At 38.8% G+C, this 17,425-nt stretch overlaps 1 protein-coding gene across 3 annotated transcripts in view; it reads right to left on the bottom strand.

The window, feature by feature from the left end:
- THADA (THADA armadillo repeat containing) overlaps positions 1-17,425 on the bottom strand; it is a 323,933-nt gene that overhangs the window by 291,966 nt on the left and 14,542 nt on the right. For all 3 annotated transcript variants that reach the window (XM_047782177.1, XM_047782178.1, XM_047782179.1), the window contains exons 9-15: positions 15,231-15,325; positions 13,109-13,329; positions 11,393-12,090; positions 9,391-9,542; positions 7,774-7,929; positions 6,684-6,806; positions 2,029-2,152 (exon numbers count right to left, since the gene is read on the bottom strand). In XM_047782177.1, the coding sequence (XP_047638133.1) occupies positions 2,029-2,152; positions 6,684-6,806; positions 7,774-7,929; positions 9,391-9,542; positions 11,393-12,090; positions 13,109-13,329; positions 15,231-15,325 (1,569 nt within the window). The remainder of the gene's footprint in view (positions 1-2,028; positions 2,153-6,683; positions 6,807-7,773; positions 7,930-9,390; positions 9,543-11,392; positions 12,091-13,108; positions 13,330-15,230; positions 15,326-17,425) is intronic.

Below are 17,425 nucleotides of genomic sequence, written 5' to 3'. Positions count from 1 at the left end.
TCTGAAAGCCAAAAGTCTGAAACCAAGGTGTCCGTAGGGTCATGCTCATTCTTGAGGTTCCAAGGAAGAACTCAGTTCTGCCTCCTTCCCCTGCTGGTGGCTGCCAGCATTCCCTGGCTTATAGCCACCCCACTCCAACCCCTGCCTCCACTGACACAGTAACTCCTTTTCTTTTCGTCACATTTCCCTCTGCCGCTCTCTTGTAACAACACTTGCAGGCATTTAGGCCCATGCAGATAATCCAAGATTATCTCATTTTAAGATCCTTAACTTAATCATATTTACAAAGCCCGCCCCTTCTACGTAAGGCTCACATTCATAGGTACTAAGGATTCGGTGTGAGTTCCTTGATCATTTTTTGGCCTACTACACTTATCCTCATCAGGTGATCAAACTTATGATCATGAATTATGAGACAAACCATCACATCACTTATGCAGTATTCCTGCCCAAAATGCATAATCTGAATCAAGTCATAAGAAAACAATAAGACAAACTCAAACTGAGATACATTTTTCCAAATTGTTACTGTCATGAAATAGGAAACTCTCCACATTGAAAGAGGCTCAAGACACAGCAACAAAATGTAATGTGTGATCTTGGATTGGTTCCTGGATTGTGGGGAAAAAAAATTTCTCTATAAAAAGCCACTCATCAGACAACTGGTACAATTTGAATATGGATTCTGTATAACAGCACTGTATCAACATTAATTCCTGAATTCGATCATTGTGTTAGGGTTAGAAAATTAATAAGAGTGAGATAAAGCTAACGTGGCAAAATAATAACTTACGAATCTAGGTAGAGGGTACATGGCTGAATTATTCTTGAAACTTTGCTATTAGTTCACTGAACTATTCTTAAAACTTCGCTATGGGTTTCAACTTTTTCAAAACAAAAACTTGGTTTTTCTTAAAGAAAAAAATGGTTTTCTTCAAACGAAGCAAGCCTGTATTAACAGCAAATAACAATCTCCCTGCCAAAAAATTATACTTCACCTGAAAATTTAAATTTAAAAAAAAAAAAATCCAACTATGGTGTAAAGCTCCCTGGGTTCTTTGGTCATTGCCTCCAAAACAGCAAGGCATTTTCCTGTTTCTCTGCAGTTAAGGAGGACTGGGCACAAATGAGAAATCCACACTAAAATACATATATACTCATGTACGGGGAGAAAAATAATCATTTCTCGTCAAAAAGGAAAATAAAACGGCTCAAAGAAGGAAGTTAAATATTCATCGTCTTGAGTACCTCACAGAAGGAGAAACAAAGGTTATGATTAAACAAGAATGCCTGGAAATGACTTCTTTATACTGCCTTTCCGAAACCTGACTGAGACCTATAGAATAGATAACATATAGGGAAACCACATTTTAACCACAAGGACTCACTGAGGAATGGTATAGATAACAGAAACCATTATTATTTTAATTTTTAAAGAACAGCTTGGGGAGTTCCTGTCATGGCTCAGTGGTTAACAAATCCGACTAGGAACCCTGAGATTGAAGGTTTGATCCCTGACCTTGCTCAGTGGGTTAAGGATCCAGCATTGCCATGAGCTGTGGAGTAGGTTGCAGACGTGGCTCGGATCCCATGTTGCTGTGGCTGTGGTGTAGGCCGGCGGCTACAGCTCTGATTGGACCCCTAGCCTGGGAACCTTCATGTGCCAAGGATGCAGCCCTAGAAAAAGACAAAAAAAAAAAGAAAGAAAGAACAGCTTGGGCACTATCCTAAAACAGCAACACATGAATCAGGGAGGTGAGGACAGCAACTCTTCTATAATAAGTATAACCCATGAAAGCTGCAGTTTGGGGTTGGCAAGCAATGATCACTGAAAAGTTTCTCTCCCTTATGTCCCTTACTAGCAAACTGACTTTGCTGTCTAAATAAGAAGTATATACTGAGACTAACGCCTCCCATTAGAATCTAAACAAAAGACAACAAACCTGAAACTTCAACTAAAACAAAATATTGGAAAAGTATGTTTTGCAGGAAAACAAATTCTTTCCCCAAACATTATTGAAAACTTACCTTCAGGCACAGGAAAAATGTCAGCTATTGAGCCTAAAATGGTTAAAGCTGAAAATCTAGTCGGGTAGGAAGAGCCAGGAAACAATGCTTCGAAAAGACTGTTGCAAATGGATGACATGAAATTCTAAGGAAAAAAGTACAGTAAGTAAAATTGAGCTAACTCATAATAGGTTATCTTCAAAGTAGCACTGGTATCACTTTAAAGAATGGATTTTTTTTTTTCTAATTAAGAAAGAAAAGATTCTTTAAAACAATACTACTTGCACTTTGTTTGACAATTCAGATTGGCACCCTTGACCATGAGCTCATGACTTCAATGAATCCTATCTTTGTAAAGTCAACAAAAAATACAGAAGAAAATGAAAACACTCATTTAAAAAGATGTTTGCACCCTCATATTCAATGCAGCGTTATTCACAATAGCTAAGATACAGAAACAACCTAAGTGTCAATGGATGGATACACAAAGAAATGTCAGACAGAAAAACACTGTATGATCTCATTTTATGTGGAACCAAAAAAAAATTTTTTGAAAAACAAAAACCAAGCTCATAAACACAGAGAACAGATCGGTGGTTGCCAGGGATGGAGTAGAGAAGGGGCAAAGTGGGTGAAGAGAGTCAAAGGTACGAACTTCCAGTTATAAAATAAAATAAATAATTCAGTATGGTGACTACAGTTTATACCACCATATTACACATTTGAAAGTTGCTAAGAAAAAAAGCTTTCTGTAACTTTGGGGTTTTTTTTGTTGTTGTTGTTGTTTTCTTTTTATGGCTGCACCCATGGCATATGGAAGTTCCCAGGCCAGGGATTGAATCTGAGTCACAGCTATGGATCCTTTAACCCACAGCACCTAGCTGGGAATCAAACCCACACTTCAGCAGTGACTTGAGCTGCTGAAGTTGGATTCTTAAGCCACTGTGCCACAGCAGGAATTCCTTTTTGTAACTTTGTACAGTGACAAATGTTAGCTAGGCTTCATGTGGCAATCATGTCCCAATAAAGTATGGAATCACTGTGTTATACACATGAAACTAAATACGTCAATTATACCTGAATTTTTTTTAAGTTAAAGGGAAAAAAAACAAAAAGTACAATTCTAATTGTAGACCAGACCAGAAAAAAACATTTTTTTGATAAAACATGATGCATTCTGTCCTGACTTGTGTTAAAGCTGTATAAATACTGATTTTCTTCACCTTTCTTCAAAGGTATACATACTTTTTAAAGTTTTTTAAATGACAAAGGAAATACCAATATACATTGATAAATACAATAAATACAGTACTTGATATCTGGCTATAATGACACAATTCATAACAAAGACCCAACTATTCCACGTTCTTCTATCTGCCCCTTTGAGATTCCTATTCTGCCTTTTTGTTTATACAAATGATTAAAAATGAAAACTTTTAGTAAAATGCAGTAAAAAGAAGCAATGTGGGAAATACTTTATCCAGGACAGTCTTCTTCCTCTAATTAAAAATAATAATGACTCTGTAAGACCAAAAAAAAAAAAAAACACTTATAAGGAAACGCTGTGATTCTCAAGCCTCTCATATATTGCTATGCCTCAACAACACATATATGTAACTAAACAACATATAAGCAGCCCTTGTGCCACTGTCTTTAGACAGGATCCCTATATTCATGTCTTTGGTCAAGGACATACAACCATGGGGATTTATCCTATAGGCCCTTATAAGCCCTAAGTAAGAGTTAATTAGTTTATTAATTCTATTGGGTTTCAAAAGAATATGGTAACTATTGAAAATATCCTAGTTAAACTAGTTTTAATTATAAGTGCGTAGGACAGTATTCACATTAAAGGACAAGTTCATCCTTTAGGAATTCTCTTAAGTGTAGTGCCAATTATATTGTTAGAGATCGCTCTTCATTCCCTCAATCAGGCTGTAACCATAATGGAGGCAGGGACCATAGTTTAGATGTTTATGTCCCTAGTCCTGAGCTCAGTGTCCTACACACACACTAAAGGGCTCAACATAGGCCCTAGGCCCTTTTAATGGCTCCTCATGAGGCTTCTAGGCTCACCTTGGCCTGGCATTAAAAACTCTCTACGACCCATCCCAACTTGATTTTCTAACTCACTTCCCATTCTCAATGCCTCTGTCCTTCGAGTATCTTACACATCACTCACACTAGTGAATTCACCATTTTTCAAATCCTCCCTGTACTCTCTTACCTCCGAGCCTTCACTCAAGCTGGTACTAGGGGGAAAAACTGTTCAGATGTGGTTGTCAAGAGCAGATCTGGAGTGGAGTCTGGCTCTACCACTTCCTGGCTGAGGAATCTTGGATAGTTTGTTTATTCAGCTTTTCCAAGCTTCACTTGTCTCACTTGTTAAGTGAGGATAACCATGCCTATCTTACAATTTTGTCAATAAAGATTAAATGAGAACACAGATATAAAGCTCTTTGTACCTTAAAGTACTCTAATATATTTTTAGTATTCTAGCTATCATTTAGGTATGAAATAACCTCCCTCACTCGATTAGAAGACACCCTCTCCAACTCTCTGCCTCCTCTTAGTCTGCTGACTGGCACTGAGGTTACCTCACACTGCCTATGATAGCCACTATACTGATGATGATGATAAAACAGTTGCAAAGTTGCAATATCCAAAAGCCACAAGGAGACCACAGTTCAGAGAAACTATCAGAACTGTGAGACTGACTCAGATTAAGATTCTAAAGGACTCGGAGTTCCCGTCATGGCTCAGCGGTTAACGAGTCCGACTAGGAACCATGAGGTTGAGGGTTCGATCCCTGACTTTGCTCAGTGAGTTAAGGATCCGGCGTTGCTGTGAGCTGTGGTGTAGGTAGCAGACGCGGCTCGGCTCTGGCGTTGCTGTGGCCCTGGCCTAGGCCAGTGGCTACAGCTCCGACTGGACCCCTAGCCTGGGAACCTCCATATGCCGTGGATATGGTCCTAGAAATGGCAAAAAAAAAAGACAAAAAAAAAAGATTCTAAAGGACTAGTTTTCAAAAAATAGATATTCATAAGCATGAGCTAAGAAACCACACAGACAGGAAAATTTAGAATGTCAATTCACAAAAATTGGTTCTGTGTATCTAAGTACCTAAGACTTCACAAATGTCATTTTACCCCTTGCAAAAACAAGCAAAGAGAAGTTTTCTTAGATCTAGCAATGATCTAAAAAAAAAAAGAAGAAGAAGAAGAAGGCTAAAAACACACACACAGTAAGTACTCAATATATACTCTAGTCACTTTTTTTTTCTTTCTGGCCACACCCATGGCATGTGGAAGTTCCTGGGCCAGGGATCGGAACCCACACCACAGCAGCAACCCAAGCTGCAGCAGTGACAATGCTGGATCCCTAACCCGCTGAGCTACAAGGGCGCTCCATTTACTGTAGTCAGTTTTAATGATGCCAAACAAGGATTTTTAGAGTGATTCAGAGTTTACAAAGAGTTTTGTTGTTTAATCCTAAAACCAACCTTTTCAGAAAGGTTACTAATCCTATTTACAGCAGAGCAGAGCAGACTCATTAAAGTAAGCCAAGTAGTCAGTGGCAGAATCGCAACCAAATCTTTCTTTCTTTCTTTTTTTTTTGTCTTTTTGTCTTTTTAGGGCCGTACTAGGGGCACATGGAGGTTCCCAGGCTAAGGGTCAAATCAGAGCTATATCGGCCAGCCTACACCACAGCTCACAGCAATGCCAGATCCCTTAATCCACTGAGTGAGGCCCAGGAATCAAACCTGCATCCTTATGGAAGCTAGTCAGGTTTGTTAACTGCTGTGCCATGACGGGAACTCCACAACTAAATCTATACCTTTAAAGTTTAGATTGAGACTTTCTTATCTTTATTGTTGAGATTTTACAAAAATGAAGCATAGTTCAGCCTTTGTATTGGAATATTCTTCTTTAGATGATTTTTTTTTTTTTTACCTTAAGTAGGTGGTATGTCATGGCTCTAATATATCATTATACTTGTTTCCCTAAAGGAAATAAAAAATGAGTTCTGTCCTCTATGTGGGTCTTAGGAGAAAATACACATCTGCTTCTGAGAGGATAGATTTGGAGTAAGACACTAGTGAAAAGCTCATTCTGTTCTGATGAACAGAAACTGAAGGCTGTCAAGCTGAGCCCTGGACCAAACTGGAGCTGCTCTATCTAGGGTTTCATCCATGCCATTAACCCAGTGCCCTGAAATCCAGCCCTACTCTTCAAGCTCACTCCAAGACAGGACAGAGAGGAAGCTATATAACTGTATCACAGTCCAGGAGGCAATAACATCAAGCCACTCTAAGTCATGTTAGTCGAAAGGGGAAGCAGTCATGCACAGGTACCCTGGGGAAGGGGAGAGGAATTCTGGGATGGCAATTACCTTTCCGTTAAAGTACCAAATTCATCTGGCCCATATGAACTGTAAAGTATCAAGGTTAGCCTATTAATGCTATTCTGCAAGAGACTTCCAGCCCAGGACTGGTTCTACAACTCAGGCTACCTCAAGAGAAGTACCGAAGCACCAAAAGGAATATGTAAAACTTCCCTTGAAGGAAAAAACAGAGAAACACTACTCACCAAGAGGCTTCCATTTATTTCCCTTGAATGTTTATTCATAATTGTTTTAGGTTTCTTAAAAATTCATACATCTAGAAATCTACCTACCTTATATTGCTGCAAAGAAACAGAAGGGTGCTGTCGCGTTAACTCATCCTCTGGTTCATGTTTGGATGGATTTTGCTCCAGTTTATACAGCACCTGAGAACTTTCCTGTATCCTACAAAACAACTTTGAGGAACAGAAAAATGAAGCATATGTGAGCCACATTAACCTCAAACCTCAGCCTGGAAGGCAAAGGAAGAACTTTCTCAATTCTTTAGACTAAAACTACAGGCAAGAGAAGCACTGGTTTTTAAACTCTCAACAGTTACTTCTTTAAAACCCAAAATAAAATATTATTGTAAACCAGAATATACAATTATTAAACCACAGTTCTATTTCCCTTAGGTCAGCATAAACTTAAATATACTCAATATTCTACTAACTCTTCAGTCCAGAAATGTGTCAGGTGATTAATACAAGTTGAATTAGTCAATAATGACCTTTCTCAAGACACTTACAGAAACTATAAAAATACAAAAGTATCCATCCTCCTCTTACCAAAGTATTCTTAAAATACCTTACCCTCTGAAAACTCCAGAGCTAGATTTTTTTCTTTCAAAAAAAAGAGCTCAGAGTATGATATTTTACATCAAAGTGAAAGGACTTTTCACTCTGGATTTTAATCCCAAATGTAAACGTTTTGGAATCATAGAACAAACAGTTCTCAGAAGGACCATAAAGAGCTGTGGTGGTCCAATTCCATGACCCTGATTCCCACATTCTCCCCAAATCTGAGCTCTTTTAAAAAATAATTTCCAGGAGTTCCTGTTGTAGCGCAGATGAAACAAATCCAACTGGGAACCATGAGGTTGCGGGTTCAATCCCTGGCCTCGCTCAGTGGGTTAAGGATCCAGCATTGCCATTAGCTGTGGTGGAGGTTGCAGACTTGGCTCAGATCTGGCGTTGCTATGGCTCCAGTGTAGGCCGGCAACAGCTCCGGTTAGACCCCTAGTCTGGGAACCTCCATGTGCCACAGGTGCGGCCCTAAAAGGACAAAAGACAAAAAAAATAAAAAATAAAAAATAAAAAATAAAATAATAATTTCCATAGCAAAGTGCACCCCTTTCCTAAACTTTCTGCTGAGAAACTCTACCTTTTTAAGAAGAGAGCAAATCTGTTGCCGTACTCCTGGAGACTGGCTGTTAAGATTGTATGTGATAAAGAACTGAATCCACTGCATTTCTTCTGCGGAAATGATTTCTGTGCTTCGATTACTTTCACAAAGCAAGCCTAATGTATCAATCCGTACCTAAAATACACCAAGTAATAAAATGTTAATTTTTCAATAAAATAGGAAAGCTTAAACCTCTTGATGTATTCTGTTATTTACACAGGCTATCAAAGGAGGAAAAAAACAAACTGTAAATATCTCAGTTTAGGAGTTCCCATTGTGGCACAGTGGTTAACGAATCCTAGGAACCATGAGGTTGTGGGTTCGATCCCTGGCCTCGCTCAGTGGGTTAGGGATTTGGCGTTGCCGGCGTGAGCTGTGGTGTAGGTTGCAGATGCAGCTCGAATCCCGAGTTGCTGTGGCTCTGGCATAGTCCGGTGGCTACAGCTCCAATTAAACCCCTAGCCTGGGAACCTCCATATGCTGCGGGTACAGCCCTAGAAAAAGATGGAAAAAAAAAAAAAAAACAACTCAGTTTACCATATGTGCTTTAGAAAAGGTTCCCTAATCCCAAAGATCCAGTGATTATTTCCTATAAAATTATTCTGTTGAACGTGTAAATTAGGTATTTATAAGAGTGAAAAATCTTGAGTTCCTGTCATGGCTGAGTGGTAACAAATCTGACTAGTATCCATTAGGACGCAGGTTCGATCCCTGACCTCACTCAGTAGGTTAAAGATTGGGCATTGTTGTGAGCGGTGGTGTAGGTCACAGACTTGGCTCGGATCCCGAGCGTTGCTGTGGCTGTGGCATAAGCCAGCAGCTACAGCTCCAATTCAACCCCTAGCCTGGGAACCTTCATATACTGCAGGTGCAAGCCCTAAAAAAACAAAAAAGTCAAAAATCTTAAAGATTCTTAATCCGCAGTAATACTCAACTTCATTCTTTTTTCTCAGTGACCACTCTACCCCAGGACCACGACGTCTCACTCTCTGATTACCATCATATACATCTAACTGGTCTCCTGGCTTCTTTTTGCTCCCACTCTGGAAACTCATCTCTGTTTCCATTCATGCCACTTCCTGACTGAAGGCAGAGCAGCCCTGGTTCCTAGTTATCAATTGGATAAAACCTAAAGTCTTCAGCCTAGCACTGGAAGTGTCCATAAAATGGACAAACTATCCAACTCCTACAAAGGGCGTCTTTCTTCACCCTCCAGCCCCTGTTTACTTGTGACCTTCTATTCTGAGTGGGTGCCAGGATTTGCCCTCCTTGGATCATTTTAACACTTTTCTAATCAACCACCCCTTCAGATCAACCTCTTCATTTGAGCCTCCCAAGTCCTTATGCATAACGGTACACTTGTATCTATGCTGTCCTCTAAGAGTTTCCAGTAGTCTTATGCAGGTTTTCTTATTCCCTCAACTAAACTTTAATTAGCCTGAATGTCTACTCTCTTCACTTTCTATTCATCCTTCTTATGGATGCCTTAAAACACTGCTGGGCATAACACAGCGGCCTCTCTATCGCACTGCTAAATGAACAGAAGAATCAGGGAACTACTGCGCATATGAGTTCCCAGTTATTTTGTTTACTTACTTGGCAGTGCTGATGAATTAAGCCTTGCTTTATTCTGGCACTGGACACAAGGTCCCTCCAGGCATCAGTTGCAGACTGAAGATGTCCGTGGGCTCTAGCTGTTCGTAGACACGCCATCAAAGCTCCCAGAGCCCCTCTACTATCAAAAGACCCTAAAGATGGAAAAGATTACTCTAGTCTCAAAAGCACAGTAACAAATACTACCACTCCGGTATTTAACAACTACCATAATTCTCGTGTTTCCTATGAACATTACATTTCAAGAAATAAAAATCATATTTTAAGCTAAATTCTAACATGAATTAGTGTTCCTATTATAAAATCATTATTTAAAAGGATTTAATAGTTTGTATGTCAATAATTTCCATAAGCATAATCTACTTATCTTAAAGAAGTCATAATTTTTGGCTAATATTTTTACTTTTTATTTGACAGAAAATAAGCCAAGAAGCCAGTCAGGAGAAAAATCAAGTGGATAATATTTAAAACCATAAAAATAACTAAAATGACCTTTGGCCAAAAAAACAGGAAAAACCATTATTTCTCTAAAAATAAAAACTGAACTTCTGCCTATTTTGGAGTCACAGTTTCTTCTTAGTAAAGAAGCTAAGAGGGACTCACAAAGAAGCTGATGCTTTCAGAGGCCGTGACATCAGCCATTATTAAGGGGACAGGGATCTCTGGCTCGAGAACATCTTCAAGTTCTGCGGGGTTTTTCGGTTTTTGTTTTGTTTTGTTTTGTTTTGTGTTTTTGGTCACACCCATGGCCTGCGGAAGTTCCTGGACCAGGGACCAAACACCAGCCACAGCAGTAACAATGTCAGATCCTTAACCCTCAGGCCACCAGAGAACTTCAAGACACCTTGATTTAAAATAAAGACTGTTGGAGTTTCCGTCGTGGCGCAGTGGTTAACGAATCCGACTAGGAACCACGAGGTTGCGGGTTCGGTCCCTGCCCTTGCTCAGTGGGTTGATGATCCGGCGTTGCCATGGGCTATGGTGTAGGTCTCAGACGCGGCTCGGATCCCGCGTTGCTGTGGCTCTGGCGTAGGCCGGTGGCTACAGCTCCGACTGGACCCCTAGCCTGGGAACCTCCATATGCCGCAGGACCAGCCCAAGAAATAGCAACAACAACAAAAAAGATAAAAAAATAAAAATAAATAAATAAATAAATAAAAAATAAAAAGACTGTCAAGCCTCTGAACAGATTCATAGGTACTCAACTTTAGACGGCTTACCAGAAAAGCAAGGAAGATTGGTGTTAAAAATTAAATAAATAATGGCTCACTCTGAAGTATTTAAAGTTTTTAACTTAAATTTTGGTTGGAAATACTCTTAAAATGTGATGTGGAATACCATATTCCTGCTTTGCGAAACAGAATGTAGTAATTTTAAGATTTACATATGATTCAGGGTTATCATTTTACATATTAGTTACTAAATTATGCTTTAATGCAGTGATTCTTTCACAGTTACTGAGTTTCAACGAGATGCTTATGCCTATTCTAAATGAATACAGAGAGCCGTTTTGGGGTTTTTTTTGGGTTTTTTTTTTGAAAGGTAATGCTTCTAAATTTTTTATCGCTTTCCCAGAGACAAATACTTGCTACTGCCCATGTACCTGTCTTTAGTCTTGCCTAAAACAATTTTTAATTACTGTTTCAATCACTTGAATAAGCAAATTATACAAACTACACAAACTTTTACTCTAGTCCGACAACAAAATAACAAATAACAACTTGGCAAAATGAATTAAAACCTAGTAATAAGGAGAAATTCATAATCATAACTGGAATCAATCCTTAGGCTGTGGTAATAACTTCAGCCAAAAACCTCTATTCAGCTAGGTACAGGAACATTCGTTTCAATCTGAAATCTCTATCGGTAACAGCCTCCTTCACTATTTAGAAACAGTGAATACTTAAACTGAATGATCAACATCTGTCTAGGTACTTGAGCATCCGAACTAGACATTATTAAAAACAAAAATTCATTTTCTTACCAGTTTTAGCATCTGCAGAAGTCTGAAGAATCTTTACCATATAGCTTAAACTTTCAGGGTTGCAATTCAATAACTTTGGCAAATAATAATCAATCACGTAAGATTTTTGATCCAGATTTCCTTCACACAATATAAAGAGGAGAGGAGAAACCCAAGTCTCATGCCACTTGTCAATCCAAGTACTGTCGACAGTCTGGGATTTCAACCGACTCTTATGATTTTTAAACATGGTTTCCAAGAGGTCACTTGCATAAGGCACCAAGGACTGGTCCCCCATCACCTCCAAGATTTGCGATGGAATAGTTTTAGCTAATGCCAAAATATGTTCAATTCCTACGTAATCGACTAAACAACCAAGGCAAGTGTACTTTCCCTTACTATGCCATTCCAATTGCAGAAGACTCTCAGTCAGTTCAAAAATGAAACGATCAGCAGCCAAATCTGAACCTGACTCTTCTCTAGTGAGCTGGTGCATTTGGAGAATATTTCTGAATATGATTTTAGTTTGATGCCTCAAAGCATCCAATGGATGCTCCCAGTGGGTATAGACATACTCCAAAAGTCTCCTTACTATGCTTGAATTCCCATTCAGACTGTCCTTTAGGCTTAGGGAACTTGATTCAAGGACTTGTATGGCTGAATTAGTCCAAGACGCCAAAATTCTAGAGAGAAACATTTCCAGAGTTGACTCCTTGATCCTATAGAAAAAATGTCAATGTCATTATTATTATACACTGACTAGTAAGAGGAATTTCACTTCATAATCATTTAGACTTTACAAATACAAAATATAAAGAATGATCAGAAAATTGAGTGATTATTAAATTTACAACTGAAAAATTACAAAGCCAAAACAGATCTCAAATTTATATATGAACTTTCCCATTTTATAAAAATTAATCCAAAAAAGACACAAGAAAATTTTGGAGGGGGATGGAAATATTCATTATTTTGATTGTATTGATAGTTATACAATATACTGAGGGCCTAGGGTACACATACATTAGAGGGAACGGGGTTTCTTTTGGGGGTAATGAAAACATTCTAAAGTTGACTGTGGTGATAGTTGCACAACTTTGTAAATACACTAAAAAAAACTGAAACACATGCTTTAAATAGGTGAATTATATGGTATTCAAATTACATCTCAATAAAGCTGTTATAAAATAAACAATGAAGAATAATTTTAAAAATTACTTTAAAATATACACAACTTACACCAAAAAAACACAAAAGACAATCCAAAGAAGTCAGAAGACTTCATTACAGTCCTGGCTCAGGTGCTTAAAAGCAATATGCTATTAGGAAAGCATTTATTTTTCTAAGCTTCACTTTACCCATTCAACAGATGAGATTTCCTTTCCTATCTATCAGACATATGAGAATCACACTTAATTACCTTTCCTGAAGTTATTCCTAAACTCTAAAGCATTACACACAGAAATATTTATAATTGTTTTAAAATGCTGCATTAGGGATTGTTAAAATTATCTTTACGAATGTTCATTACCAGTTAACCTGCACTATCAATTTTTTTTTCTCTCTCTCCTTCATCGCATCCTCTCCTGTTCTACTTTCACCTCCTACACATCTCCCTTTTCATTTAAGATTATCCTGACCACTTTTCACTGAATTACTAAGTAAGCTGGCTTAGCTGCCATCTTTTAAATGTCCAACAAGCAAAACAAAATATGAGACCATAGCATCACAACTCACTGTGAATTCAAGGTGAACAAAACATGCACAGTATCCAAGAGCAGGGCCTCCCCGCTGGCGCCCATCCTCCCGTCCTGCCAGTCCAGCATGGTAAGTGTCCCCTGACACAGGAATAAGAGAGCTGTCTGGGAGACATCAGCACCGCAAAGGCTCCTGCAGCAGTTCCAAAGCCACTCGGGGACACTGGTGCAGTCCACAGAATGGAGAAGTACACTACTGATCTGGAAAAATACAACAGAGCTGATACATATATTCCAGAGATACTTCAAAATATAAATCCAGGAGTTCCCATCCTGGCTAAGTGGTTAACGAATCCGACTAGGAACCATGAGGTTGCGGGTTCGATCCCCGGCCTTGCTCAGTGGGTTAAGGATCCGGTGTTGCCGTGAGTTGTGGTGGAGGTCACAGATGCAGGTCGGATCCCAAGTTGTTATGGCTCTGGCGTAGGCCAACAGCTACAGCTCCAATTACACCCCTAGCCTGGGACCCTCCATATGCCACAGGAGCAGCCCTAGAACAGGCAAAAAGTTTAAAAAAAAAAAAAATATATATATATATATATATATATCCAAAATTCTCTTTCCCCTGAAATGTCCCAGGAAAAATAACTGAACTTAAAGGACCAGCAAGTGTTAAGAAAAATCTACAAGTGTTAAAATTATTATGTCAAAAGAAAAAAAATTAAATCTAAATATATGAACCATTTTGCTGGTTTGAAGGTACTGGTAGAACACAACACATCCCCCTTTGTGGGTGGATGGGCTTACTAACTAATGCTTTTCTAGAGGTGATCTGAGAAATAAAACATTCTTTTTCTTTTTAGGGCCACACCCGAGGCATAAGGAAATTCCAGTGGTAGGGGTCAGATCGGAGCTGCAGCTGCCGGCCTTTACCAGCCACAGCAAGGCCAGATCCAAGCTGTGTCTGCAACCTGTGCTGCATTGTTCATGGCAATGCTGGATCCTTTAAGCTGATGAGTGAGGCCAGGGGTAGAACCCACATCCTCATGGATACCAGTTGGATTCTTGCATTTTTTTTTTTTTTAATTTTTTAAATTTTTTGGCCTTGCCCACAGCATGTGAAAGTTCCTGGGCTACAGACTGAACCTGCACCACAGCAGTGACCCAAGCCACTGCAGGGACAATGCCAGATCATTAACTGGCTATGCCACAATGGAACTCTGCTAGTCAGATTCTTAACCCGCTGAGCCACAACAGGAACTCTGAGAAACAAAAAATTTTGATTTTATCCAATAACTGCTTTGTGTGAATTCATAAAATAGCACACATTAATTTTGCATAAAGTCATTTTGCTCAATAGTAAAGAACTAAAATAAGTCTCTAGATAACACAGTAAGGAAACAAACTGCTAGTACTAAATACACGAATTATGGCCCAAATTATCAATTCATACATTCCATATAATCAAATTCACTGAACAATTGATTCTAGCATGCTTCCTGCCTAAAGTACAACGTTGGGGAGGACCCCAATCCTCAATTGGGGTCGTCGCTACAGCAGCTTGGGTTGCTGCTGCGGCATGGGTTTGAGTCCTGGTGCAGAGCAGTGGGTTAAACCATTGCTGCGGCTGTGGTCTAAGTCACAGCTGTAGCTTGGATTCAGTCCCTGGCCCAGGAACTTCCCCATGCTACAGGTGCAGCCACTGTAAAAAAAAAAAAAAGTTACCACTGTATCTATCCATACATTAATCTCCATATAATTTTAATATTATGAATATCTCTTAGGATACTGAGAGATGGAACTGAACAAACACACTGGAAAATACACCAAAAATGTTGATAATAATTATCCTTATAAGTTGAATTTATAAGTGACTATTACTGTCTTCTTTCCGCTTTAACTACATTTGTGGGGTTTGGTACTTTTTGGTTTTTGGCCGTGCCCACAGCATACAAAAGTTCCTGGGCTAGGGATCGAAGCTGTGCCATAGCAGTGACCTGAGCAAGAGCAGCGACAACATTGGATCCTTAACCCACTAGGCCACCAGGGAACTCCTAAAAAAAATTTCTGAAACTGTCACTTACTATAAGAGAAAAAGGTCATCAGAAAGATTCTGAATACGAAAAAAAAAAAAATGTTAAGTAAAAAGGAAAAGCACTTACCAGGTCAGGAATCTTTTCAGGTGGCTGAAACATGGCCTTAATGAAAAGAATAACGGCTAATCCAGAAGTACTCTGAATTGTCTGAAAGAGGTCATCTATTTGGCAAAAAAGAAGAAAGCATATATTAAATGATGATGGATACTAGGGTACAGAAGAAAAAGCAGATGCTACGGAGTCAGACAATCCTGGGTGCAATTTCTAGCTTGACCACCTCCTAGGTGAAAAGGTCTTGGTTAAGTTATTTAACTTCCCAGGGACTCAGCTTTCTCTTCTGTAAAATGGGAAAAATAGATCTCCTATCTGACACAGCTGTTGTCCTGAGTAATGAACACAAAGGCTTTTATTCCCAGCACACAAATACTCAAACAATGTGATTCCTTCCTTTCTCCTCTACCATCCACGCTCTCTTCCTCTCCATCCACCACCGCCCAGCACACCCAGAAGCCATACCACCTCTCTCTTCCCTTCACCGATGTCTCTGCATCCCAACCCCCACACACACTGCTTTTTCTTAAAGCAATATCAAGGCTAGTATAAACAGCTTACATCAGGGCTAATTACAAACTCTGCTATTGTTGGCACTATATCCAGTGTAACCAAACAATCGTGGCTTACTATCCCCTTTTTGTTTTCTATTAGCCTCCAGTTTGTCAGAAAGTATACACACTAATACAGTGAATGATCAATTTGGGGTTAAGAACTATAAATACCTACTATAAACTATCTTCCAAAAATCTATTCAGCCTTTTGTCTCTGTTAACAAACTGTGACTCTGATGAAGACATTCATGTGCCCAGCCAAAGGCAGGATACCTGTTTCTTCAAGTCCCTTGCAAGGTACCATATACAAGGATTCAGGCCAATGGCATGTAGGCAGCAATCTTTTGGCTATTTTTACTTTTCCAGATTAAAGGTAAAGATGCAATGGATCCTCCTCCCTGCCCTGAACACAGACGTGAGGTCTGGAGCCACAGAAGTCACATAGTAACCGCGAAACTACAAACATATGGATGAAAGCCAACATGCTGAAGATGAAAAGGAGAAAGGCTGAAATGTTGGGTCCCAGACTCCCTACAGTAGTTCTGGATCACCTGCCTCTGCACATGTCCTTATGTGGGGAGGCACATTTAATTAAGTCTCTGAAGTTCAGTTTGGCTACTTGCAGCTAAGCACTTTACTGAATCATGAAACTTTAAAATCCTAGGGAAGTACAGTATTGATCAGGTGGCATCAACTTTTCAGAAAAGAGGCTTGTCTCACATTAAAAACATGTCTTCTCTGCATTTCATCAGTTAAAGAGTTTTTTTAACTTTTTAATTTTTTTTATTTTTCAATTTTATCAGAGTATAGTTGATTTATAACGTTGTGTTAGTTTCGGGTGTACAGCAAAGTGATTCAGTTACACATATGCAAACATCCATTCTTTTTCAAAAAGTCTTTTTTTTAGATTAACAAACTCTTATCCTCTGAAAACATGTCTGTAAATTATGCCTTAATGAGAGTCATTTTATTTTCCTTTTAAAACCTATCTGAGATTCTAAGCAAAAACCAAAACAAAACAAAAATGAACATTGCTGCATAGCAAAAATTAACACAACATTGTAAATCAATTATACTTCAATAAATTTTTAAAATTAAAACACAGAAATAATAAGATACTATCTTTTCCCATTAGCCTAGCAAAATTAGTTATTTTTTTCACAAAGAAGAGCCCTGAACAGATCCCATTAATATTTTTTAATTAAGTTAATATTCATACATACACTATCATATAGAATGGGAGGTGAAGGGTGAAAAGGTAATATGATTTTTTATGTAGATACTTATATATTTAGCATCACTTTTTTCCTCAACTTATTGTAATATAAATCACAAAAACAGAAAACCTTGCAAAACAAATGTACAGCTTAATGAATTATTGGAAGGCAAACACCCCTTACCCACCATCCAAAGTAAGAAGCAGAACTTGGCCACCCAGCCCTGAAGAGTCCTCCATGTATTCCTCCCCAGTCACCAACCCCTCCTCTCACCCCGAGTAAGCATTATCCTGACTTTCACAGCAATGACTTCCTTATTTTTTAAAAACACTTTTATTAATCAAATGTGCATCACTGGACACTATAGTTGAGTGTTCCATTTTTTTTTTTTTTCATTTGATGTGGTTTTTAATCTGCAAGTGCCCCGTCCACCCTTTTC

This window comes from Phacochoerus africanus, chromosome 5 (genome assembly GCF_016906955.1).
Source record: "Phacochoerus africanus isolate WHEZ1 chromosome 5, ROS_Pafr_v1, whole genome shotgun sequence".
NCBI classification, from domain to species: domain Eukaryota; kingdom Metazoa; phylum Chordata; class Mammalia; order Artiodactyla; family Suidae; genus Phacochoerus; species Phacochoerus africanus.
Note: the sequence above shows the minus strand (reverse complement) of the source record. Positions and strands in the feature narration are given on the sequence as shown.